At 44.9% G+C, this 27,452-nt stretch overlaps 1 protein-coding gene across 2 annotated transcripts in view; it reads right to left on the bottom strand.

Moving 5' to 3' along the window:
* The window catches only part of AAR3 (defective in cullin neddylation protein (DUF298)), a 50,775-nt gene extending 28,871 nt beyond the window's left edge, over positions 1-21,904 (bottom strand). For both annotated transcript variants that reach the window (XM_087401720.1, XM_087401721.1), the window contains exons 1-6: positions 21,759-21,904; positions 21,536-21,623; positions 21,400-21,451; positions 20,878-20,956; positions 20,508-20,590; positions 9,937-10,033 (exon numbers count right to left, since the gene is read on the bottom strand). In XM_087401720.1, the coding sequence (XP_087257846.1) occupies positions 9,937-10,033; positions 20,508-20,590; positions 20,878-20,956; positions 21,400-21,451; positions 21,536-21,623; positions 21,759-21,870 (511 nt within the window). In that variant the 5' untranslated portion in view covers positions 21,871-21,904. The remainder of the gene's footprint in view (positions 1-9,936; positions 10,034-20,507; positions 20,591-20,877; positions 20,957-21,399; positions 21,452-21,535; positions 21,624-21,758) is intronic.
* Positions 21,905-27,452: the final 5,548 nt, after the last annotated feature.

The raw sequence follows: 27,452 nt of genomic DNA, 5'->3' as shown, positions 1-27,452 counted from the left end.
CTGCCCTTGCGGACAAATCAAGCTCCTCCCATTCATCATCTGCCATGTCAGATGGCTTGACACCCTTCACCCTTATGGGCTTAGAAATCTTCTTTAGCAGAAGTACATTCAAACACTGTTCTGCCCATAATGCATAATTGTGTGCTCCTTCCAATTTTTTTATGTTCAGAATTGAAGATTCACTTCCCCCTGATGCCATATCAGATAAGGAAAGTTCCTGACTCCCTGTAAGTCAAAAAATGACTGAATAAAGTTCTGATTTCTCAGAAAAAACCTGCTCTATCAAGAGCCAGGAGCACTCACAATAGTGCTGTTTTTACTGTCAAAAGAATCTGCAGCAAAACAAAAAATTTCCCTCCAGTTACTGTACCTTCTGACACACTGTACCGTGCTCAAATAGGCATAAAACAGTAATTTCAGAATGCTGCAGCTGTTCCACAGGTGCTTTAACAGTGCATCATCATCTGATGAAGCATAAAACACTGCTGTCCTGATCACTTCTCCCACCTCAGATGAGGTATTGCACTGATTTTATATGCATAAACCACTTGTCATACACTGTTTTGTTCACTGAAAAAGAGGCTCCAGACACTTCAGCCTGTCACAAACCTGCAACAGAAAATGGGACAAATCCCAAGCAATCACCCTTCTGCCAAGGGGATAAAAGGCATCTGAAGGTCTCAAACAGTAACTCAAGTGCTCTCAAGCAAAATCTGAGCAAAAGCCCCTTGATTTGACACCTGTGCCAAGTGAAAAACACCTCAACACTGAGGTAGCATACAAAATACAGCGCTCTCCTGGCACTTTCACCTGACAATGCAATGCATAAACAGCCCTGTGTACACAATAACAACACAGATCCCAACGTACAAACACTGAAGAGAAAATCTTTTGAGCACTGTCAACGATGGACAGTTAGGGACCGAGTAAACTCGATGCGCCCAGGCCAAGCGTGGCTCAACTGAGATTTTCCAAAGTATCGTACACAAAATGTGACCTGCAGAAATGTCACTGAATACACTGCGGAAACAAGACCAATGTGGGCTCCCTGGCTCCACACTGCCTCAAGGCATACACTGCATAAGCTTCCAGGCAAAAGCCCTTTGAAAAAGTCACCCAAAAGCTGAGATTTGCACTCAGCAAAAGCATAGAACTCCTCAGCAAAATCAAGGCATTACCTTCCCGAAACAAGATAACTGTGCAACCACCACACACTATGGTACTAGTCACCTCAAGCACGAGGGACAAGAGTGTACTTGCTGTACCTCAAAAAAAAAAAACACAGTTTGAAGGACTGAACAGCCGGGAATGCTCTCTCTTTGCCTTCTTTCCCCAAAGAAAAAGTGATGTACTTGCTGTACCTGTGTACTGGCAGCACTGTACCTGCTGTACCTGTGTACTTGTGCAGGGTACGAAATCCCAAAACAGAGAGAGAGAGAAAAAAAAATTTTCCGAAATGCTCTTCCCTGATGCAGCTCCAGATCGAAATGCACCTTCCCTGATACAGCTCCCTGACGCAGTCCGTACGGCGGCGTCCGTACGGTACGGTCGACTGTACGATGTCCGTACGGCGGTACGGACGGCCATACGTCCGTACACGAACTGTACGGTGCGCGAATCGGCTCGATGCCCAGCTACTGCCTGCACTGCTGCCCTGCTGCCCTGCGCTGCCCAACCCAATGCTGAGGGCACGAGGCCCGAGGGGATAGATAGAGGTAGAGGGAGTGGGTAGACTGAAGTTGAGAGGGAAGGGTAGGCTCTGATACCAGTTGTGAGGGAAGGAATGAGGGAGAAGTACAACCAGGGAGAGTGAGAGAGAGAGGAGACTCAAAAGATGTGGGTGTAAAGTGATGAGCCACACCACAAACTCTTAAGTTTTATTAGGATTAGGTTTTTCACCCTATGACTGTCTTAAGACAGTCATAGGTGTCATATCTTTAATAAAGGGGTGGCAATGTGCCTTTACCCCAACAGGCCTGAGTCTCTCTCTCTCCCCCCAGCCCTCCTACCTCTCACTACCCCTTGTCCCCTCAAATCGGGGGCTCACAGGTGGGCACAGGGAGTTTCTAACACCATCACTATACCAGGCTTCGTTTCTAATTTTGTTTCTGAGTCCCAACGCATGATACTGGATAGATTGATCTGGTCCACTATGCAGTTGCAGTTGCAGTTGACTATTTCTATTCATGATTATGATTTTGTTAGCATAGATTAGTACTCAGCAAGGGCAATAGCACACCCTTTGCTTGAGCCCACTGAGGCTTGTATGAGGCTTATATGAGTTCGCTTTTCTATGTACTTTATCCCATAGGCCCGCGAGGTCTCCCGTGGACGTTAATACATCTCTCTCTCTCTCTCTCTCTCTCTCTCTCTCTCTCTCTCTCTCTCTGCCAAGGACCTACGTGAGGAGACTTAGACGTCACCGTACGCAGCCCTCTATACAAACATCATGGATATTTCGAGCCGCAAGGAAGTTCTCCCTGTTGGGGACTTCAACGTGAGGACAGGCACACGCCAGGTATCAATTCTGGATTTTTGTGATGATTCTACTTTATTACCAGATGTTGATACAAAGGAGGCTGGAATGTCTGGAGTCTCCGCAGATAGACGGGCCCCGGTCATAGACAAGATTGCTGACCCTCCTCAAGCGGTAGGACATGATGATCAGCAAACCTTTTTTAATGTCGATAAACAAATTTTGTCATCTACTTTTTTAACTCTTATAATGCTCATTGATTCAGAGTATCACATGCTTTTAAGATCCTTCTCTGTTCATGTAGTTCTAAAAGTTCTGAAAGTTGTGAGCAATTAAAACAATTTGAAATTTCTGAAAATCTTGAATCTTTATTTCTTCAAAATTCGGAATTGTTTGACTAAGAATTCAAAACTATATCCCCGGGAAAAGTCATTATTTTTCAAAGAATTCAACCAGATTATACCTATGTATTTTCTACAATTATCTTATGATCAGAACGAGATTCTAAAACAATTAACACTTCCGGCAGGTCATATCTAAACTGGAGACTAAATACAGTATGACATCATCAATGTTAAAGAATAGGAGGGGATGAATCACTCAAACCTCCACCCAAGATCTCTCCAACTCTTACACACACTCAACTCAGATAGATGATCACAGATGCAACAGACACTCACTCAGAAATAAGTCGGACGGAGAGAGAGAGCGAGAGTATATTCATCCACCAGATGGTGGGCAGAAAAACAGCTCACAAGGAGCAATACAAAATACAGCAAAGTGCTGGAGAATACTGAAGGACTCTCTCTCACACGAACTGCTCCAGAACTGAGTGCACAGCACAGCCTTGGAAGGAGGCTTTCAGTCTTGCACTGGATGCTGGAATGACTGAAGGAGTGGGCCTTTTATAGGCACTGCCCAGGCCCCTTGAGTTGACCGACCAGCAGGGTCAGTACCCTGTCTGGTGGCCGACCAGGTGGGCCCTAGAAAACCCACCAGGGTTGGCCCTCGTCGGTGGCCCTGGTTGGGCCGACTTGGCCTGCCACAGGCCCCTATTTAAGGGTGCCCTGTGCAGCCAGTCTGCACAGCTGCAGAAGCCTCCAAGTGAGGCCTAAGGCCCCTTATATTCCTGCTGTTGCAGGCAGCAACCAGCCCGTGTGCTGGTCGCCTCTTTCTGCCTCTGTTTCTGGCCTGAGTCACTCTCTCCCAGCCCCCCTACCTCTCACTGCCCCTTGTCCCCTCAAATCGGGGGCTCACAGGTGGGCACACTGAGTTTCTAACACCCCCCCTCAATGTCACAACTGTGGGCCAATCCCCATGCGTTTGATGAGGTGATCCATCTGTTCAAGAGGGAGTGCCTTTGTGAAGAGGTCGGACAAGTTATCGGTAGTCGGGCAGTACATGAGCTCAATCACGTCGTCGATGATGAGCTCTCGAACAAAGTGGTAATGAACTTCGATGTGCTTGGTCCGCGCATGGTACACTAGATTCTTGGCAATGGCTATGCAACTCTGATTGTCGCACATCAGCACTGTTGCATCCTCCTGACATACGTCCATGTCCTCCAGAATCCACCTCAACCACAGTGTCTCACAGGCTACTGTACACGCGGCTCTGCACTCTGCCTCTGTAGATGAAAGGGCCACTGTGGGTTGTTTCTTACTCAGCCAAGAGATGGCACAAAATGCAAGTAAAAAGCAATACCCTGTTGTTGATCTTCTGGTGTCAACATCACCCGCCCAATCACTGTCACAGAACCTGCCTAGTTCGATGCCTTTGGTATAGGTGATCCCGTAGGTGCAAGTACCCTTTAGATACCTCAGCACCTGTAAACCTGCATCCCAATGACTCTTCCTAGGAGAAGCAGAGAACTGGCATAATAGCCCAAATGCATAACAAATATCAAGTCGAGTATTGGTAAGGTAAAGCAAACTTCCTACCAATTGTCGGTACAAAGGAGTATCAACCGGCTGAGATGTGTCGTGAACACTTAGCTTGAGCCCGACCTCCATGGGAGTCACTGCTGTCCTAGAATCCTCCATCTAAAATCTCTTCAGAAGTTCTCTGTAATATTTCTCCTGTGAAATGAAGATCCTGTCTTTGGCCTCCTTTACTTCTATCCCAAGGAAGTAGTGTAATAACCCAAGGTCAGTCATCTCAAACTCAGACATGAGTAGCTCCTTTACCTGTGAAATCTTCTTGACATGGTCACCTGTCAAGATAAGATCATCAACATAGAGGATGAGTACCAATCGCAATCCCTTCTTAATGAACAAGTAAAGGTTTGCCTCAGAAGGACTCCGACTTAGCCCTATCTTCTGAAAGAATACATCAAACCTTTGGTACCAAGCTCTGGGGGCCTGTTTCAGCCCGTATAACGCCTTCTTCAACCTGCAGACCGTTAATGGAGACCCTGGATCTTGAAAGCCCGGTGGCTGCTCCACGTATACCTCCTCTTCCAGGGTTCCATTAAGGAATGTGGACTTCACGTCCATTTGAAAAATAGGCCACTGGAATTGGGCAGCAAGGGCAATCACTGTCCGGATAGTAACCGTGCGGGCTGTGGGAGAAAAAGTTTCATCAAAATCCATGCCTTCAGTTTGAGCAAAACCTTTCACCACTAACCTTGATTTATACTTATCCAAGCTGCCGTCTGATTTGCATTTAAGTTTGTATACCCACCTAGTGCCGATGACTTTCCGTCGCAGGGGCCTGGCCACTAAGCCACAAGTATTGTTCTTCAGGATAGCATCCATCTCTGCCTGCATGGCAGCCTGCCATTCTGGATTGTCCTTCGCCTCCTCGAAGGTCCTTGGCTCGTCAAGCTGAGCCACCAACACAAAATTCACGAATGGGAACTTTTGAAGACATTGGGACCGATGCAATCAGAAACTACTACTCTCAGGTAATTCGGTAACCCGAGAGTCTTCCAATGTCCTTAGGTACCATTGGGGCAACCTTTTCTGCTTCTCAGTGGAAGAAGGAACTGGAACTGCTTCTGGGACATCCTGCTTTTTCTCAATATCTTGTGGAACATCAGCTTCCGATTTTGCCACCTCTTGGATGGTCAACCTGGGGCGGGGTGGGTTTGGGGGTTGAATAACCTCCTCCTCCTCAATCTGAGGCTCCTCCCAGGGTTCACGTTCCTTTTCCTCGAAGACAACATCCCGACTGATAAGGATTTGCTTCTTTACTGGGTCTAAGAGTCGATAGGCCTTGGATTCTTCGCTATACCCAACAAAGATACATTTTCTCATCCGAGAATCAAGCTTGGTCCTGTCTTCCTTATGCACATGCATCCATGCGTTAGAACCAAAAATGTGAAGATGAGTGATAGAGGGCTTCTTACCATAAAATGCCTCATATGGAGTCTTGTCCTTGACGGCCTTCGTCTTGGTCTTGTTGAGAATGTGTACGGCTGTATTCATAGCTTCACTTTAATAGGCTTTAGAAAGGTTCCTCCCTTGGAGCATAGCAAGCCCTATCCCTGTAGTGGTTCTATGCTTCCTCTCGGCTACCCCGCTTTGCTGAGAAGTATGTGCTATGGTGAGTTGTCGCTTGATCCCATGCTTCCGACAAAATGTGTTGAACTCTTTTGAGGTGAATTCTCCCCCCCTATCTGTGCGGAACGTCTTGACATCCTCCCCTGTCTCCTTTTCAACTCTAGCCTTCCAATCCTTAAACTTCTCATAAGCCTGTGACTTTTTAGCCAAACAATATACCCAGGTCATTCTACTGAAATCATCCACAAAGAGAAGTGAGTACCTGGATTCTACCCACGATACTGTAGACATTGGGCCACAAATGTCGGCATGGACCAACTCAAGTGGTTTGCTGGCCAAAAACGAGGCCTCTTGTGGGAACTTATCCATGTGCTGCTTGCCTTCTAGACAAGCCCTACAAACACCATCCTTGCCTGTAATTGGTGGAAGTCCATCCACCATCTCCGACTTTGACATTTCAGCCAAGGTTCCATAGCTGACGTGACCGAAGCGCCCATGCCAAAGTTTGGACTTTCCGTTGTCTTCATGAACCAACATTGCACTGAGGTGGTAAATTCCGTTCTATTCAACTCCTTGAGCCACCATCTGTCCATTGGCTTTGCATGTCGCGGTGACCTTGCCATCTTGAAAGAGAACTGCCATGTTGTTTTTGTCCATCTAACTTACAGACAGTAAGTTCTTGCAAAGGTTGGATACATAAAGTACTCCAAAGATATCCGTCTCCTCACCTGCGGTCATAATGAAAGAAATGCTACCAATGCCCTTCACAGGACATGTCTGGCTATCCCCGACAGAAACTTTGGAATCCAGGTGTGTACTTTCCATGGTTTTGAACCAAGTCCTTCTATTGGACATGTGCTTGGAAGCACCGCTGTCAACATACCAACCCTCTTTACCTTCACTGACTGCATATGCTGAACAATGTTCACTGATTAAAAACAATTGTCCAGTCGTCACATTGGCAAAATCATTCTTAGGCTCTTCTTTATTCCTGGCTTCTCTCTTCCGCTTCTAATCCGCCTTCTTCTTTCGACATTCTTTGGCGGAGTGGCTAAGCTTTTTACAATAATAGCACTTCATTTTCTTCTTTCGGTCAGAGTCCTCTAACTTCCTGAACTCCTTTGGCTTGCCTTTTCCAAGCTTGTCTTTGGCCACTAATGCCTTCTCGTCGGTTTGCGTAAAGAGTTTCTCTCGAGCCTCGTCCTGAAGCAGGAGTGGGCCAAGCTCCTCAAAGGTGATTGGCTTAGTCCGTTGACCCGCAATGACCGTAGTCACAAAACTTTTGAAACTCTGTGGCAACTTGTGGAGTGTGAGCAATGCCAATTGACTCGAGTTCACCTTCTGACTAACCGCTGCGAGCTGGTCCCGCACGACTTTCACCTTTGTCAGAGGTCATGCACACTATCGCCCTCATTCATATCAAGATTATAAAGCTGATGCTGAAGAGTAATAATACGGGCTGTATTATCGGTTTCATACGGCTCCTTCAGTATGGCCCACGCCTTTGAAGACGTCTCTGCCAACTGGATATGAGGAATCACAGCATCTGCTGTCGTGCCAATTAGCATTGCTAAGGCTTGAGCATCCCTCTCCTCCCATACACTGAGTTCATCCGCATCTGCTTCAACTAAAACTTCACCTCTTTTGTCCACAATGTCCTTCGGCTTCTCCTCGGTCCCAATCACTATCTTCTAGAGCTTCCGTGCCAACAGATGGCTTCGGATCTTGACTTTCCAGATTGGATAGTTCGTCCCATCGAGCTTTCCAGCTTCACCAAAATTGGGAATAAATGAAGAAGAAAGATGACTGGAGAAGGAGGAAGGACGAGCAATGGGTGTAGAGGCTTCTGAACGCTGATCCATTTCGATGAATAGCAAACTGAAAAACTGAAGCAAAAAAGATGTACTGACCTCCCGTGCTAGCTTGAGCTGAAAACAGAATCGCCTTTCTGCCAAGGGACTCCTTCCTTCAGAGAGTGCTTTGATGAAGAAGAGTTGAGAGCCTATGGCTCTTATACCATGTTAAAGAATAGGAGGGAATGAATCACTCAAACCTCCACCCAAGATCTCTCCAACTCTTACACGCACTCAACTCAGATAGATGATAGCAGATGCAACAGACACCCGCTCAGAAATAAGTTGGATGGAGAGAGAGAGAGAGAGAGCATATTCATCCACCAGATGGTGGGCAGAAAAACAGCTCACATGGAGCAATACACAATACAGCAAAGTGCTGGAGAATACTGAAGGACTCTCTCTCTCACAAACTGCTCCAGAACTGAGTGCACAGCACAGCCTTGGAAGGAGGCTTTCAGTCTTGCACTGGATGCTGGAATGACTGAAGGAGTGGGCCTTTTATAGGCACTGCCCAAGCCCCTTGAGTTGACCGACCAGTAGGGTCGGTACCCTGTCTGGTGGCCGACCAGGTGGGCCCTAGAAAACCGACCAAGGTTGGCCCTGGTTGGGCCGACTTGGCCTGCCACAGGCCCCTATTTAAGGGTGCCCTGTGCAGCCAGTCTGCGCAGCTGCAGAAGCCTCCAAGTGAGGCCTAAGGCCCCTTATATTCCTGCTGTTGCAGGCAGCGACCAGCCCGTGTGCTGGTCACCTCTTTCTGCCTCTGTTTCTGGCCTGAGTCACTCTCTCCCAGCCCCCCTACCTCTCACTGCCCCTTGTCCCGTCAAATCGGGGGCTCACAGGTGGGCACAATGAGTTTCTAACAATCAGATCCCATAGCCAGATGGACAAACTGCAAGCCAATCAGACTATGGAAAACATAGTATGAGTGGGAAAGGTATCTCTCACAGATAGGATTTGCACAAAGTAGTAATAAGCATTCAACCACAGGATTCAATCTCTTTATGCTCATGTTGCACTATCAATATAAGTCAACTATTGCCATGATCCTTAAGAATTTCAAAGTTACATTCCAGTTGAACTAAAAATAGTCCTACATCAACGAACGAGCCAAGAGGCTTACTTATAATGAGTAAATGAAGGGATGATGCCATCTCGAAGTCTGAAGGAGAGATTTATCAATTTCATTCTTCTAAACATAAATTGTTATAAGAGGAAGTATGTTACATCCCATGCTCATTACAATTAGCTTGTACTTGGCTATGGCTATATGCAATGCTAGGCTTGCCCTCACTTGTGGGGTGATGATCATTGAGCCTAAGTGAGACTCTATGAGCCCTCAAAGATTGCTTCAAGAGCCAAGGATTGCTGATCTTTCTCTCTCTAGGGTGAGTGGGCTTAGCTGTATGGTCAGGTGGCAAGTCTAATGTCACATATTCTATATCATGGAAAGAGCTATTCAAATAAAGCAAGACTAACTCAGGAAAAGCAGTCTTTTTATGAAAAAGCAGGCTCTTTAGGGCATAACTCTTATAATTAGAGTTGGAAACCAAAGATAGCAAACACTATTCATGAGATCTTGGGAGAGCTAGTTCCTAACGGTGTTAACCTATTGGCAAGGTATGGATGACCTTACTAGCTCAACACTTCGGGGCTTGATTATCAACAAATTCTAATTGAAGGTGAGTACTCCAGGTATATGATTTAACATTACACTGTTCATGGCCTCTCTGGTGCCTATACTAGCAGGGTACTCTATTCTGCTTGTGTGGCTATATCAACTTTGTGTGCGTCATGTGGCTACAGCCATTATTCCTTTCAAATAAGGGGTTCGTCCTCCTTTGGACCCTTGTCAAGAAAAAGCCTTCAAAACAAGCTATACATGGTATTTGTCAAGAATGCCAAAAACACAGACACGCGATGTACAGTCTGTCTTATCAAGAGATGAAGTTAAAAATAAAAGTGTTCTATAAACTGTTTTTGTTCAGCGAATCACCCCTATCAGCAATGAACTGGAAAAACACTGAATAATGCCACTAACATGGCCTAGTGTATGGAAACTTGAAATACTGAATTTCATAAAACCAGATGTTACAATACCAACCTTCAGGATCATAGTTGCTGAGGTCCTCACAAACATTGTGGCTGAATTCTAGTAGTTGTCTCCATGTATCTTCAGATATGGCATGGCGTTGATGTTTCTGTAGAAAGCAAACATGGACTCAAGGTGATCAATTATCATGATCCCTGGGAAGTTTTATTAAAATTGCCTGGTCCATAAAAAACCAAATTATGTACAAAGACATTAATGGGAAGGCACAGTTTAAGTTGATCAATCCATCCAACTGTAGCCACTTGCCCTTTTTAACTAAACTCTGGCATTTCCTAGACAAGGCACGAAGATCATACTAATGATACGCATGCTAAACAAGGCAGTCAACATACAATAGCAAGTCAACAATAGCATTTAGGCCAGGTGCACCCAATGCATATAGCAGGTCGGAAGAGCTTCAACTAACGGAACAGGCCCTACATCACCCAATTCACTGCTCAAAGTTCCTTTTAAAGAATATATTCATATTGTAGCACTTCACTAAACCAACCAAAAAATTTCTGCATTACAAATACAAGATGTTTCCTAGCATACACCAAAAACATATCCCTCTTCCAATCTAGGTCTAGTCAAGATGCGTCAATTTTACAAGCAAAAACCTATGAGCAGGTTTATCCAAGCGTGCTTTTCAAGAGATTTAAAAATTTGTGTTTCTTTAGGAACCGTGGTTTTTACACTTTTATTTTCACTAGAACTAGATCCCTTTATCATAAAAATATACAAAATTGTCACTCATTCAATTTTACATGACATAAATTTTCTTCTTCATAGACATCCTTTGTACCCCTGTTATTACCTTTAAAAAGTCTTGAAAATTAATTATTTTAAGAAACATCCCTCATAATCACTCTCAATGTAATAATATTATACATATATAATTACTTATTAAACACATTTATATCAATATTACACGAGCTTTCTAGTGTTCAAATAGCATAAATAACAAGATATTTATGGATATGTTCTAAAGAAGTTTAAATTACTATAAATAAGTATTGACTTGGGATTATATATCACTCATAAAATACATGTAATATTTAATACTATATATGCAAGATATTCCACGATATAACTCCATAGACGTGCTCAAATGGGATTTCCCAATCAATTTAACTGACTGAATGACTATATTTGCACATTGGATGTGAAAGTTATGCCACTTTTAAAAGTGCTATCCATGCCAACGAAACTCCCTTGGAAGACCTACATCAAGGTAGTTTCGCTAATGGCTTGCTTCAATGAGGTTTCTTTGGAAAAACCCTTTCATGAGGCTAGGTTGAGAGAGGGTTTTCAATGTCACCCCCTATTAAGTAAAAGTTATAAGAAGGATCATAAGGGAATTTCCATTGAGAAGTCTACTCTACATGTGGGTTTCTTCAAAACCCTTCCATTATGTTACTCACCATTCCCAAAGATTCATGTAAAGATTTGTGTATAAAGTAGTCATTGCTATAATACTTTGCATATTTCTAAGTGAAACTGTGTTTTGTTCTGATCTATTTTTGCCATATTTTTACATAGTTGGAAGCTTTTTTTTTTTCCTTCGCTCGGACACTCCGGAGATTTCGCTCAAAAAATGCTTGTCCCCTCGGAGGAGATGCACCTTTATACTTGTGCACAGTGAGCTTATCCTTGACATCTTTTGTTGCATAATTCATGCTTTGGCCACTCCCAAATATACGGGCATTCTCTAAGTATGCAAAATGTGAAATATGGGAACAGCCAAACTGAGCAAAATTTGAGCTCTCCGAAGATGAGGAGCTGGTGGACGCTCCTGAGATCCTTGATGTGACTCATGAGGAGAAAGATGGAACACTCGTACAAGTTAGGACACACTCCAAATGCCAGAGTCAGGCGCGGTTCTGAGTTTCCCTTTGAACCAAGCAGTACAACTCAGCTTGGAGAGCACGCCCACAACTCAGCTTGGAGAGCACGCCCATGACACATATAGGGTTCAGCCCCGCAGGTATTCCATGCCGTGTGCCTAGAGTCTCTTTCATGGAGCATCATGCAGCTGTACCATTACAAGCATAGAATGATGCTAATGGGAATGCCCCTATCGATGAGGAGGAGCTTTATTGGGATGCTCAGCTGGTACTCTGTTCCATATCTTTAATGCATTGATGGGTGCTAGGAGTCTCAAAAACTAGGACTGAAAGGTCGCATCAAGGGCAAGACTGTTCATATGCTTGTGGACAGCAGGAGCACGCACAGTTTCATCAACCCCGAGGGCTTGCATAAGGTGGGGCTTGTTGCCACAGAGATAGACCATGGCCTGCGAGTTAAGGTCGCTAATGGACAGCATATGATTAGTAGACTATGTTGCCAGGATGTGAGATTCTGGCTCTCATGATTATGAGTTGCAGGTGATCCCTTTGCACTAGACATGGGTCCAATTGACATTGTCTTAAAATGTGATTGGCTAAATCCCTGGGGGAATTCAATGTTGACTTGAATGCCATGACTCTCCACTTTGCACATAAGGGCAAAAGAGTGGTATTATAGGATTTGACAGCCCCAAAAATGCAGATCACCAAGTCATAAGTAGCCTTCTTCCAAAAACGAGCTGCTGCTCCTCCCCGCTCCCCTGCTGCTCCCTCTCCCTCAGCCCGCCCTCCCTCAGCCTGTCCCTCGCCCCCTCCTTGCTGCTCCGCCCCCTCCCCCTTCCTGCTGTTCCGCCCCCTCCCCCTGCCTGCTCCCTCGCCCCCTCCCTGCTGTTCCGCCCCCTCCCCCTGCCTGCATTTCCGCCCCCTCCCCCTGCCTGCTCCCTCGCCTCCCCCCTGCTGTTCCGCCCCCTCCCTGCTGTTCCGCCCCCTCCCTGCCTGCTCCCCCGCCCCCTCTCTGCCCTTCAGCCCTCTCCCTACCTCTCAGCCTGCCCCCTGCCCCCCCGCCTCCTCCCTGCCTCTCCGCCCCCTCCCCCCCCTCTCCTCCCCCTTCCCTTCTCTTCCCGCTCCCTCTCCTCCCCCTCCCAGCCTGCCTCGCCCCCTCCCTCTCCTTCCTCTCCCTCTCCTTCCTCTACCTCTCCCTCTCCTTCCTCTCCTCTCCCTCTCAGCCCTCCCCTCCTGCGCCCCCTCCCTCCCTATCAGCCTGCCCCTTTCCCCTTCAGCCTCTCAGCCCCTCCCCTTCGTCCCTCCCCTTCCCCCCTGCTTTCTCCTTGCCTCCTTTCCCCTTCTTCTGCCCCCCTTTTCTCCCGCAGCTTTTTTGGAACGGAAGGAGCCTTTAATTTGTTAGAGTCGGCCTCCTCACCTCGATTGGCAATGGATACTCCGTCAGCCAATCCTACTCCACCTCCACCGGCCGTGAAAACTATCACTTTTTCTAAAGACGAGTTGCAGCAGCTCAAGAAGGATGTAGAGATTGAATGCTCTACCACTTTGCTAGCACGCATCTTCGGGTCTCACCCTTCCAGATCCCAAGCCAGAGACTGGATGCTTGCGGCTCTCCCCCCAGACCTCACTCCACGATTGTTAGATGTCCGTCTTCTGGGATGAGGTTTTTTCCAGGCTGTTTTTGACACTCCAGAGGCTACAAGCACTGTGCTCAAGGCTGAGTTTTTACACCTGGGACACAGGAAGATCTTCTTTGAAGCCTTTCATATTGGTTTCGACCCAGTGGAGGCAGATAAGAAAATCTTCTCGCTCTTCATCAGGTTCCCCGGGCTTCCCCAGGTTTACCATCGTCTTCTTTCTATTATTGGGGAGCATTTTGGCGCAGTTGCTGAGATCCCACCCCTCCCTGGGTTGCCATTGACTGCAGCAGAGGCAACCAAGGCTGATGGGGTTCCTAGAGTTAGGGTCCTTTGCAAGGATCCTAACCTCAAGATGGATCACGTTATGATCCAGCGCCCGGATGGTTCCTTTTTTCGCCAGAGAGTAGAGATTTCAGGCAGGTGGGACCAGTGCAGGATTTGCAGGACCTCTGGACACTTTGCCAAGGATTGCCCCAAGAAGAAGAAAAGGCCCAAGAAGCCCTCTGGTACAGCTACCGCCCCATGGCCTCGACAGGGGGGACAGGGGGGTGGTATAGATCCAGCACTTGCTCCTCGACCTCGACAGAGGGGTGGTACAGGTCCAGCTCTTGCTCCTCGACCTTCGCATGGCGGTCCTCCTCAGTTAGGTGGTGGTACAGGTCCAGCGCCTGCTCCTCGGCCTCGACGGGGTGGTACAGGTCCTTCATCTGCTCCTCGACCCCCACCTTCCTCAGGTACACGCGACGCTCTACAGTGGGTTCCGGTACGTGTGCAGGTCCCTCCTTCAGTTCACGAGAGTACCTTAGTGGACTCTGCTTCACCTCGAGCTGTCCCTCCAGTCTCACCATGCACAGCCCGAGACGCTGAAGCTTTGACCTCCTCCCTGGTTGCAGCTTCCTCCTTAGATCCAGCGGTGCCAGATGCTCTTCTTGAGGCAGGAGAGATCTCCGCGGCTAGGCAGACACAGGATAGAGAGCATTCCTCACTTCCTCCCTTGAATAGGGGGAAGGGGATAGCTTACACTATTGATCCTCTTCCCTCACAAGGGATCCTTCGCACTCCAGTGTCTGGCTTGCTCCACAGGAACTCGTTTTCAGCCTTGGCAGAGGGTTCAGATTTCCCAGAGGAGGAGTTTGTACCCGCTACTTTTGGGGAGCCAGTGTTTGGGTTTCCTGTTGACAGGGCTTCTTCTTCAGGTGCTAGGATTCTTTCCCCTGTTGATTTTCCACCACTTGGTTACATCCCTCCCCCCTCGAGCAGGGGGTCTTCCCCAGTTGAGGGGTTTGTTTCCGCCACTAGGTCGGGTAAGGTGTTCCACTCTACATCCTCCCGTCGATGAGGATTATTAGTTGGAACATACAGGGTCTAGGTGGCATCCCACATCGCTGCCGTAGACAGCTGATCCGGGATCAGCTTCATCCAAGTGTTACTGGGGGTTCCATTGATATATTATTTATTCAAGAGCACAAGCTGGATTCTAGAGATTGTGCCAAGTCAGGCAAGTTGCTTTCTGGACATACTTTTTGGTCGCCTGCCTTGGGCACCAGAGGGGGCACTTCTATTTCAGTTTCGCAGTCGGTTCTCCCCTTAGTTGTTGGGCACGGAGTCATTATTCCCTCTAGAGCTCAGTGGATTATTCTTTTGATTGGAGGGCGTAAGGTTGGTTTCCTTAACCTTTATGCCTCCAACATTAGAGGGGAACATGTCCTTAAGTGGAAGACTTTGCTCTCCTGGGCCCCCATTGTGGATTCATGGGTGATTGGAGGTGACTTTAACATGGTCAAGTTACCGTCAAACAAAAAAGGGGGTAGAGAAGGCGGACTTCACTCTTTGGAGAGAGCAGCTTGGGATGCCTTCCTTTTCCATTTCTGTGGCAGAGATACTTGGTGTGATGATGCCTTTCTTATTCAGCCACAGTCCCTCCTGTTCTCTTGGTCGAACAGGAGGCAACAGATGCCTATTCATGCACGCATTGACAGATTCTATGTAGATGACTGGGCACTAGACAGAGGTGGATCGATATGCATTGCTGCGCGGGTTTCCACTTCAGACCACTTCCCTGTTGTGCTGGCTATCTCAAAGCCTCACTTGAGAGGCCGGTCTGCCAGCATTAGGATTCCAGATGCCTTCTACACAGAGGAGGACCTTACAGAGGCAGCCCTGCAGATATGGTTTGCTCATGTCCAGGGTGGGCAGCCATATCCATCACATTTAGCCGCTGCCCTTTCTGGTATTAGCGACTTCTACCGCTCAGTTGCTTGTACCAGGAGACGAGATATTCTCAGACGTGAGATTGGTGTTCGCCAGCAGTTGGCAGCTTTGCAGAGGGAAGAGCAGAAACGGCCTTCAGATGCTTGGATTCACGAGCGCCTTGCTGCAGCAAGGGCTCATCTGCAGTTATTGCTTGATCAGAGAGCAGAGTATGCCTTTCATGCACAGGAGTCCTTCTGGATTCAGATGGGTGGTAGAGTCAATAAACACTTTTTCTCTACTCTTGGCCCTAGACATAGTAGAGAGAGTGTATCCCAGCTTATTGACTCACATGGGGTTTTACAGACAGAGCCTGATGACGTTTTACGCATTGCTTCAGATTTCTATGCCACCCTCCTTACTGCTGATCCTGAGACACACGATAGAGAGGATGCTAGACAGGCTATTTGGCAGAGTATCCCTGTGTTGGTGAATCCGGATATGCATGTTCTACTCGACGCACCTTTCACCAACACAGAGTTCAGGACTGCACTTTCAGCCCTTCACAAGGGCAAGTGCCCAGGTTCAGATGGCCTCACTCCATCTTTTTTCATTGCATTTTGGGATATGATTGGAGACTATATTACTTCAGCCATGCAGGCCATTTGGGACTCTGGCGAGATGCCTAGGTCGCTTACAGAGGGTCTCATCCACCTTATCCCAAAAGGAGGTAGCAGAAATTTAGTGTCCCAGTGGAGGCCTATCACACTTCTAGGGACTTGTTACAAGATTCTGGCCAAGGCTATCAGCGTCCGATTGCAGCCACTGCTCCCTGATCTTATTCATGACACTCAGACGGGATTTGTGCATGGCAGAAGTATTTTTTATAACATTTTTCTTTCTGGGAAGCCTCAGAGTGGGCCATGCAGAGTGGCCAGAATCTTGCCATTCTACTATTGGATTTTGAAAAAGCTTATGACAGAGTAGATTGGGGTTTTTTCACCCTTCTACGCTTTGGATTTATTGATGCTTGGATCAGAGGTGTTTCCTCTTTGTACAGATCAGCCCATAGCCAGGTACTTATTGGTGGTAAGGGGTGAGAGATTTCAGATTTCGAGATCAGTCCGTCAGGGATGCCCCCTTGCTCCTTTCCTTTTTTTGTTCGTGGCCTAAGCTATGAGTATCTATGTTAGATCTCAAGCTGACATCTTTGGGCTGAGACTTCCCATCAGAAGGGAAGAGGAGCTACTTGACAGTGAGTTGGCTGATGACACAGCAGTTTATTTGGATGCCTCTCCACAGACGCTCACTTCTTTCAGGACAGCATTGGATTTATTTTGCTTGGCGGCAAGGGCGCAGATAAATTGGCATAAATCCAATGGCTTTTGGATCAGTGATGAGGACACTCCAGGTTGGGGGCTTGACATAGGATTCACTTGGGTTCAGAGGGGTGTGCCTATCAGGTATTTGGGCTGCCAGGTCGGCTTGGATATTTCTTCCACGCAGCAGTTTGCTCCCGTTTTGGAGAGCATCAGAAGGAAGCTTCTTTTTTGGAGCTCAGCCAAGCTGGATCTTGCCTCTAGAGTGGTGGTGGTCAACCAGGTCCTCTTGGCCACAGCCTGGTTTGTATGTTCATGTTGGTGCCGTTCTAGGGACTGCATCATTCAGCTCAGAAGACCGATCAGGAACTTTCTCTGGAGTGGGCTTGATGGCACAGCAGATGCCTTGGCCAGGGTGGCTTGGGAGACCCTCATCCTCCCTACACAGGATGGGGGTCTCAATATTATTCATCCAGATTTACAGTGCAGAGCTTTACTTTGCAAGATGGTGGTGCGAGGACTTATGCCAGGGCAAGAACTGTGGAAAGACTTTCTTATCAGCAGCATACAGAGGTGCACACTTCCTCAGGAGGAGACTGGATGAGCAATGCTAGATGGATCTTCACCACAGCACACCTCAGGTCACCTTCGTCCCCTCTCATGGTTGCCATTCTGAAAGCTTGGGCCAGTTTCAGAAGCACTCTTCGGAGGATTCCTCCTTCCTCCCGGGAGGAGATTGATAGGCAACCCATCATGTGGAATGACAGTATTTTAGATGATCTTGGCAGGCCATTGGGTGCCTCACTCCATATGCAGTGGGCCAGGTGGGAGAGGGGACCTGCTTCTTCTTTGGGGTCTTGGAAAGCTTTCCGTAGGCTTCCAGAGGAAACAAAGTCAAGGTTGACAGGACATCTCAGAGGGAGTGCAGGGAGGATCTTGCAGATTGAGGCAGCCCTTCCAAAGGTTTGGATAGACACAGATGATATGCCACTCACTTCCTCCACTTGGGCAGGTACTTTTTCGAGAGGCGGGGTTCCGCTTCAGGTTTTGGCCTTCCGAGATGCAAGGAGGATGCTTTGGTTTCTAGTGTCCAGGATGGTGGCAGATTGCTCAGGTCCACAGAGGACATCTTGCTTGAGTCTGCTTTTCAGCCTATCAGGGTTGTAGGTCTTTTGATGCAGGGATCAGATTCAGAGTGGTTCCTAGACCCTGAGCCCCCGCTACTCTCCACCGGGTCTTGGAGGCTCTGGCTCTATGGGGGAGTTCCCATCAGGTATTTACAGTGGGACCCGGGAGAGTGAGAGTGGATTGACGCAGGGCATCGAGAGAAGAGCATCCCCTTCTTTCGTTACACGGTCAGTAATGCCAGGAGATTTCAACTCAGTAGTAGAGGTTGGAGACCCTCCAGAGTTCCTCATTGGGAGACTTTTGGTATTACTGCGGATCAGCAGAGGTGCTTCTGGAGGAGGCTCTGAAAATCCCACAGGAATAGAAAGATCACTATCTTCTTTTGGCTTTCCATCCATGGAGGGATTGCAGTGAACCTTTGGAGGTCCAGGTTCGGAGCCGACCCTACATGCCCTCGATGCCTTTCTGCTTCGGAGTCTATTCAGCATTGCTTATGGGATTGCAGACAGGCGAGATTGATTTGGATGGGGGTAGCCAGGATTTTCAGTCACTTTGCCGTAGCCAGGATTTTCAGTCACTTTGCCCATTCCCCACTTTTTATGACTTGGGGCTCGGTGGCTTGGCTTTCTCTTACAGGACCTCAAGTTTTCTATGAGGGAGTTGACTCCTCTCGGGCCATTTCAGTTCGACGTCATCGGATTGAGTCCTATTCGTTGGATGTGGTACCACGCCGTCCTTTTACAGCTGTACATGCCTCTGTGGATACTTCTTGGGAGATTCTAGCGAGCATAGCAGCCTGGCATATCTGGAGAGCCAGATGCATGGAGGCTATGGAGGGTACTCAGGTTCATCCCTCGCACACATTGGCTAGTATCTGGACAGACATCGTACACACTCTGATGGCCGTATGGACGAGTATGCAGGGGGACTCCCGTGCAGCCTCAGCTAGGAGGGCTTCTTTCTTCATGGAATGGAAGGATTCTCCTTTCTTCTCTGAAACTACTACAGGGTTGAGATGGCACTTTCAGCCTCAGCCTTGGTTTTTTTCCACCTCACTCTGAGGGGTTTTTTATTTATCCTCATGATTTCATGATGTATTCCGCTTTGAGCTTGCTCTCGCGGGTTTTTGTTCTTACTTAATAGAAGTCTATTTCATGGAAAAAAAAAAAATGCAGATCATTTCAGCAAGGCAGTTGGCCCGAGAGCTTGAGAAAGAAAGTGCCATTTCTGCATGGAATGTGCTGCAGAGCATTCCCAAGGTGAAGGATATGGAAATGCAGCAGTGCTCTCAGATTTTGCTGATATTTTTACTGATAAAGGAGGAGCATGGATCAGCCGGAAGAGACGACGCGGAGCAACAGAGCCACCACGCACAACGCAAAGGCTGACCAGAGCACGCATGATAGAGGTTCAGCCATCACTGCTCTACTCGGAGGTGACCGTCAAAGCCGAGGTGTCGCTCTTGATATGGCCCACCAGATACAAAGATCACGGAGACCACGTCCCCTACCACAGCAAGAGAGAGCTCAACAGACACAGATACAAGACATTTTCGCATCCCATTGGAGAGCCACTCTAGAGTCCAGATATGTATTTGGAGCATTAGCTCTGCATGGCTGAGTTTTGAGGTTTTGAGTTTTTGAGTCTTTTTATGATACTACTAGCTTAGCACTCAGCAAGGGCCTTAGCGAACCCTTTGCTTCAACCCACAGTGGCTTGTATGAGTTACTTTCTTGATTGTACTTTGTCTCATAGGCCCACGAGGCCTTTTGAAGATGTTAATCTGTGTGTGTGTGTGTGTGTGTGTGTGTGTGTGTGTGTGTGGCTTGTATGAGTTACTTTCTTGATTGTACTTTGTCTTATAGGCCCACGAGGCCTTCCAAAGATCTTTCTCTCTCTCTCTCTCTCTCTCTCTCTCTCTCTCTCTCTTCCCACCTCTTCCTCTTTCTCCTTGCCCATCTCCCCAATTCTCTCCCTTCCGCTCTTCTAGTCCCTTTCTCTAATCTCCCCTACCCCTTTTCTGCAAAAGCTCTCAGGAACAAGACAGAGATATCGTCATTTGGTCCTCAACCCACACCTCCCATATTTCCACGTCCTGCTTGGCATCGTGCTGTTAGAAGAAACACAGACACCTAGGTAGTTTCTCCATGCAGTGGAAATAGGAATAGATGTGAGGTATGCAACGGAAGAAACTCGAGAGCACATAAGGGAATGCTTTATCCAACTTCAAACTTTTAATTGTCCACAAGAGAGAACTCACAAGCAACATGTATCTTCATACGACTAGAATATATCCAATCTTACAAATAAAATTTTATAGAACAAGCAAAAGAACGAAGGAAATTTTTAAAAACAAATTTGAGTAAAAGAGAGAAATAAAAAAGAATAAAAAAGACTGTATGTTCTGCATAAAGCTACACAAAATAATCCCAGATAGTGCCAGTTTGAAAAACTACCTGAACAAAAGCACACCATTGATCTAGAAGCCTGAATCGACCTGCCATTGCTAACTTCCAGGCCTCTAAAGCCGTGCTTACAGCTGCACATATCATTTTCATTAACAAATCATTCGCATTAAATTCAGGGTCTGCACCAAAGTAAGAAACGCGAAGACCACAGTTTTTCCTAAATTTTCTCAATACTTCCATTCCAAGGACAATATTCAAGCTGTAGTTCAAACCAAAACAACAGAAATAGAAATGATTTCAGAATGTAGTTCATCTGAAGCATCTTTTGAAATGTTAATTGACATACGACATATGTAAATGAAGCTCACTGCCATGCATTCACTGTAAATGAATTCTCAAAATAAGAGGATGGTCTTACAGATACTTTTTTGCCCTCTTTCACGACACATGAAGAAGACAAACCCATAGAACAACGCAAAACGAGCAGTGTCGGATAGCTGCCAAAATCCAAGAAGTTTCAAAGCAAGTCACTAACTACATGTGACAAGAAGCTCAAATGACATGCATACTTGCCATGTTCATACTAAGATAAAACCAAACGAGCTAGTTTCTTGCTGAAAGACCATTGACAAGAGTACTGTTTAAGGAAATACACTATTGGTCGTCATGCAAAGAAGCAGAGATAAACTAGCATGAAGATGGACCTTTCGTCTAACATTTAATTAATACCAGCAGCAAAATCTTTGGGAAAAAAAAAATACCAGCGGCAAAAAGACGTTGAATTACAAGAGATCAACCAGTTTTCAGTGGATTGATCTGCTATTATTATTTCCATCCAAAGTATACCCTGGAAAATTGATCCAGTCCTCTATTGACAAGGCAGTAGCGTAGTAAAAGATATTCCTTTATGGGCGTATGGGAAGTCCAAGAGACTACCGACCTCCCAACAAAGGTCTGTTTTGAGTCTTCGCAATCCATCAAGGGCCGCATTCCTGGAAATATCAAGGGCCGCATTATTCTTCGCCAAACGGACCAGAATATTCAGCAAATGGGATGTTTTGATGAAGTGTATATACCCCCTCAATCCTTGAGACTCGGCAAAAGCAGAGAGTACAGCCAAGCGTGCTTTAATCTTCCCTGGAGGGTCTACGCTTGACGCGATGTCTAGATTATCAATGCCCAGGGTGAGTACGTCAGCTTAAGGATCTGATGCGGAGCGCAGCAAGATTTCTTCGGCCGAGGAAAGCAAGCGGATAGTAGATACAACTGCAAAACGGGGCGAGAGGAAAAGGGAAGGACCTGCGTATTCCAGATACATTTCCCAAACGCGAGAATCACCACAGCCACGACCTGAGAAGCCGGGAGGTGCCATAGAAGAGCAGAAGCAACAGAAGCAGCGAGGACGATACATTCTAGACAATAACAAGACGACCACCAACGTTTTCTCTTCCTTGCGATGTACCTCTCCACTAATTACACAATTATATCACACTAATTATATAATTAATCGCCAAACAAGTTCCCTTTGAAGATCGCCCCCTCGCTCGCGTCGGGTTTTCCGTGACTAGAAGATAGGCCGCTAGTCTAATGGAACCCACTATCAACACGTTGGAACGATAAAAGGCAATTCAGCAGCTTCTTGGAAATGGTGGCAAATTCCACCCACCTAGTACGTACTCAATCAATGGGAAAATATTCGTTGTCAGTCTGCTGCGTCAGGCAGTCGAAATTAGATTTGCTCCATAGCCATCACCTACTTAGGGGCCAACTCAGGCAGTCGGTGGAGGACTCAGCACTTATGTGGATGACCAAATAGGGATGGTTTATTTGGATGTTTTCTCATAAGAGCATAATGACTTTACATGACCGAAGACCGGCCTTCAAGTACATCCTACCTAAGCGCATGAATGTGTTTTTGTGTTCATGTATACACATGTATGTGCGTTGCGTACACGGTGTATGTGTGTGTGTGTGTGACTGGACCAAAGAAACAACCAGAGATCCATAGCCATCAAGGGGCTTGGACCCGTGATGCCCTAGCACGTCAAAACAATTTCAAGTCTACTACAAAGCAAATCTAGGAGAGACTTGAGGTTTATTGGTAACAAAATCATGAACCCTAAGAATTTCCTAAATTGAAGTTTTATGACCTCAAGATGATTGATGAAGAAGAGGTAAGTAGCCACTTAGTGAAATTTGGATCTCTTGTCCAACAATTGGCTAGCCTCAACTATGAACTAGATGATGAAGACAAGATAGCGACGCTCATTCAAAAGTATGTGAGGTATTCATTGTTTTGAGCTTTCTTAAGAGTTCCTTCAGGTGGTAGCAAAACCACCTATGAAGAAATTATGGCTTTGGTACTTGATAAGGATAGGAGAAATAAGAAATATGTTAGCAGTAGTAGCTCTTAGTATTACAAGGTCTTTTATGAAGCACAAAAGTGGATGACTTGTAAGAAGATCTAGTGTTGATATTGTAAGATAATGGGGCATATAAAGACCAATTGTTTCAAGAAGCTAGAGAAAGAACGATAAAACTTTTTAGCCAATCTTGCTATAGAAGGCCATGAGGAACAATTTCTTGCAAAAGATATCATTCCTACAACTACCCAAGTCCACCTTGAAGGGGTTGACAAGGATTGGGCTTTCTAATTGTCCGTTGTGTGTTGTGAGTCAATGAGGATACTTTGCCCTAGGTAGTCCCCCCAAAATGATTGTATTTGAGTTTTTGTGAGAGTCCTAGTTCTAGGTTTAAGAAATATTCCTTGTAGCCAGTTAGGAGCTGAGTTGGTTAACTAAACAATGGTCTCGACTACTGATTGCAACCTAACTAAGGGGATAACTATGGCACAAGAGGTGCACATAGTGAGGCCACCTTGGTAGGGGGTTTCTTGGGTATTTCATAGCCAAGTGTGAGAACTAGGCCTCTAGTTTATGTAAGGGGTTTAGGGTTTATGGCATATGAGTGTTTGAAAGGTCACTTCAACTTTGGAAGTAGATTAGATTATATTTGATTTTGAATGACATAATCAATGATGTATGTATGAGAACATAAAAGACTCCCTCTACCTATAAAAGAGGTGGATTGTACTTGCTTAGCATATCATCCATCTCATCAGAATCCCCAAGCACATTCCCTCAATCTACTATCTCCATCTTGATTGCATGTGTCTTTCTCTCTCCCTTTCACCATGTAGCTCATGATCTCCATCAAATTGAATCCTAAACATAGCCACAAATGCCCAATCCACTAGGAAGCCATCTTGGACCAAAGAGCCAATAATGAAGATGAAAATATTAAAAAACTAAGTAAATCCTATTTGCATTCTAAGTAAAATATAATTAAGAAGAATCTCAAAAAATTAAAATAAACATACTACATCTCAAACATCCTTAACTTGGTTCAGTAACATTTTCGTAGATTTTCAATTTTTGAAAGTTCTTAAGCACCATAGTCTAGTACAATTTTAGAATTCTCAATTTTTGAAAGTTCTTAAGCATTGTAACTTTTTCATTCTTATCAATGATATCATAATCCCCCTCACTATTTATTGAATTGGAGATACCCATGCCCCGAAGTGCTAAAGACCTCTATCAACAAACCCTACTTGTGGCACATTAGTTTGGATAGAGTGGTCAAGAAGAGGGGCCTATTTTCGTTGATCTCCCTCACCATCCCACTAAACACCATGAAATCTTGGCAAAAGGTGATAATTTGCACACCAAGAAGTCAAAAGGAAATTTGGAAACTGGCAAGGTGATTCACAAGATAATGCCATTGAATACAATTTTGTAATATTAAGAAGCATGTGAAAGACACATGGTCATCTTTTTTGTAAAGTTGGTGAAAGATTAGTATTATAAGATGCCCCAAGTGTCTGAATCAGAGGCAACTCAAATCTCTCAACTCTTATGCAAATGCAGCAAGCCACCAATGGCCCAATGGACCGCCAACACTTGCAAGTGGTTGGTGGTGTAGCATGAGATATCCAAGCCACAAGGATGTAGCTTGAGTGACTATTGGGTCAAAGTTGAACCACCAATTCGACATCTTAGCAATTTACCTAAGGCCAACGATGAATAGGCAGGTAGTAGGAAGAGAACAACTGGTGGAGGAGAAAAGGGTCAATGTGGGTGAAGTGGGAGGTGACCCCTTCCTACAAGTCAACATGTTTTTCACTGCATCAAACCCAAGGTAGCCAGCTGTTTATGGTAGACAACAAGGGAAAGACAACCACAACTATTGGAAGATTTGGTGGGCATTAGAGTTGTGACTAGTGCCAAAGTATGAAAGCATAAAAGAGCCATGAGATGCTCTCATATGAAATCTAAGAATTATTGCGATCATGTGATTAGATAGGATCAGTGAAGTCAAAATATCACGGCTATTTTGGATATGATGTAATGGCACATGCATAGCAAAGCATCATGTATATAAGGTCCTGGAGTCCTACGAGTTGGGGTCATCTTGGTACCAAAGCAACTCTTGTAAGTAGAGTGCAATTATAGGATCAATTGTATCTTGGCTACCAATTTGGCTAATTTATAAAAGAATCTCAATTTCAATTCCTTGTGCCAACTATGCTTCTTTCATTCGCTTGCACCTGTTTGCTCTATGAAGAAAAACATCACCTAGCCATTTGGAAATGGAATTCTACCCTACATACCCAAAGTGGAAGTGAAGGGAAGCTTGATGGGACAAAACAAAGCACCAATAAGCAAGACCATGATTCGAACATTAACATATATCAGAACTTAATGTCTATGATACTAATATAGGACGTGGAGGGATAGAGATATGGCCCAAATGCAGAGGATGTAGTAGCTAGGAAAAGACAATAGCCCAATTCTTATCCCAACCATCACCACGTGGTCTGCTATCATCAATACTATTGTTGTTGGAGTCCTCATCAATCATCATCCTCTAGGAGAGAGGGGCTAAGGGATTGGGGCCATAGCTAGTATGAGGGATGGGTCAAATTTATATCTTGTGAGTTGGGTAGATTTCGAATACGATATAGCTAGTAGATTAGGGATGGAAGTCATTAATATATTTTGAGCTAGCTATATTGTTGCAAGTGTAGCCTTTTATATAAAACTAAGAGTTGTAAATTTTAAAAAACTTTCATTTTTGTATGTAGGGGTAGCATGTTTTTAAGTCTTATAATAAAACAAAATATAGCTTTGATGGGCATTTAGCAAGAGAAAGAGGGCCCTTATAATAGTTTGCAACAATATTCTACTCTAAATGATGACTTGTCGCTCACAATACTAAAAGGAGAAATACTTATATGCAAGGTGATGGAACACACTGGTACAAAAGTGACAATGAGGCAAGGTTGGTTGGTGAAAAGATATAACATGACGAGTAAAGCAATTGTTAAAGGGACAACGAGGCAAGGTTGGTTGGTGAAAAGATATATCATGATGAGTAAAGCAATGATGTGTAACTTTATGATAAAAAGCAAGATAGGAACTATTGTGGTTATACCATGTCTAACAAGATATTTGAAATTAAGTTCCAAGGTTGCAATTTCAAACCAATGTCCAACTCCTCCCTACTTGGATGTCTAAGAATATAAAATTACTATCCCATTTCATAAAATTTTACTTTTTTAATTTACTCTCTATATAACATTTACTAATTATGGTTGTCAAAATAGTCCTGAAATTTTTGTGAGCTCAAGAAATGGGGAAGAATTGCTTCTCGAGAGGCCATGAGATCACCGCATCTTGGGAAGTGATTGTTCCCCATTTTTTTGTCATCATGTACTCACTATATTACTAAATAAATATCCATAAATAATTTGAAACATTGCATTTAAACCTCTCGTGTAAGATTAAGAAATGGAGAAGAATCCTTCTCTAGGAGGCCATGATATCACAGCCTCTTGGAAAGTGATTCCTCCCCATTTCTTGAGCTCATATGAGAGGTTTGATATAAGTTTTTACTAATTTGAGGATTTCACTTAGTAGTCAATTGATTTCATTACTAAATTATAATCCTCAAATAATTTCAAACATTATCATTTGAACCTCTCTTTCACTTCATCACTAAACTATGATCCTCAAATCAATTCTCAAAATTTTTTAAACATTAGCATTCAAACCTTTCTTATGAGCTCAAGAAATGGGAAGAATTGCTTTTCAAGAGGCCATGATTTCATGGCCTCTTACGAAGCAATTCTTCCCCATTTTTTTGCCTAAATAACTATCCTCAAATCATTTGAAGCCCTCATGTTGTGATTTTGTTCAAACTTCTCATGTTAGCATTCAAACTTCTCTTGCTAGCATTTGAACATCTATTGTCAGTTCATTACTCAATTATAATCCTCAATTCAGCCCTAACATTTTTTCAAAACAATAGCATTCAAACCATTCTTATGATCTCAAGAAATGGGGAAGAATCACTTTCGAGGAGTCCATGATATTTCAAAACATTAGAATTTAAACCATTCTTATGAGCTCAAGAAAGGGGAAAGAATCGCTTCCTAGTAGGTTGTGATATCATGAAGCAATTCTTTCGCATTTTCCCCCCATTATGAACTCACTAAATTACTAAATAAATATCCTCAAATCATTTGAAACATTGCCATTTGAACCTCTCATCTGAGTCAATAAATGGGGAAGAACTGCTTTCTAATATGATGTGATACCACGCCCTCTTGGGCAACAATTCCTCCCCATTTTGTGAGCTCACATGAGAGGTTCAAATGCATTAATGTTTGAACTAATTTGAATAATTATTAAGGCATCCCTTCTGCCAAGTATGTGCATTATCAATTTATAGTAATGCCATTTGGCTTTACCAATGATTCAACAACTTATAACACTTATGAACAATGTCTTAAGGCAATATTTAGGGAAGTATTCTTGGATTATAGTTCAATAAAACAAGAAATAAGTAAGTGTGAATTATTTACAAACTAAGTACAATAGTTGGGACATTTTATATTCCAAGAAGGGATTTGTAAGTGTGAATTATTTACAA

Source organism: Dipteris shenzhenensis, chromosome 30 (genome assembly GCF_047967505.1).
Source record: "Dipteris shenzhenensis isolate YYH24624 ecotype China chromosome 30, Dip_SZ_1.0, whole genome shotgun sequence".
NCBI classification, from domain to species: Eukaryota; Viridiplantae; Streptophyta; class Polypodiopsida; order Gleicheniales; family Dipteridaceae; genus Dipteris; species Dipteris shenzhenensis.
The sequence above is the reverse complement of the archived record's forward strand: the minus strand, read 5'-3'. Positions and strand labels throughout refer to the sequence as shown.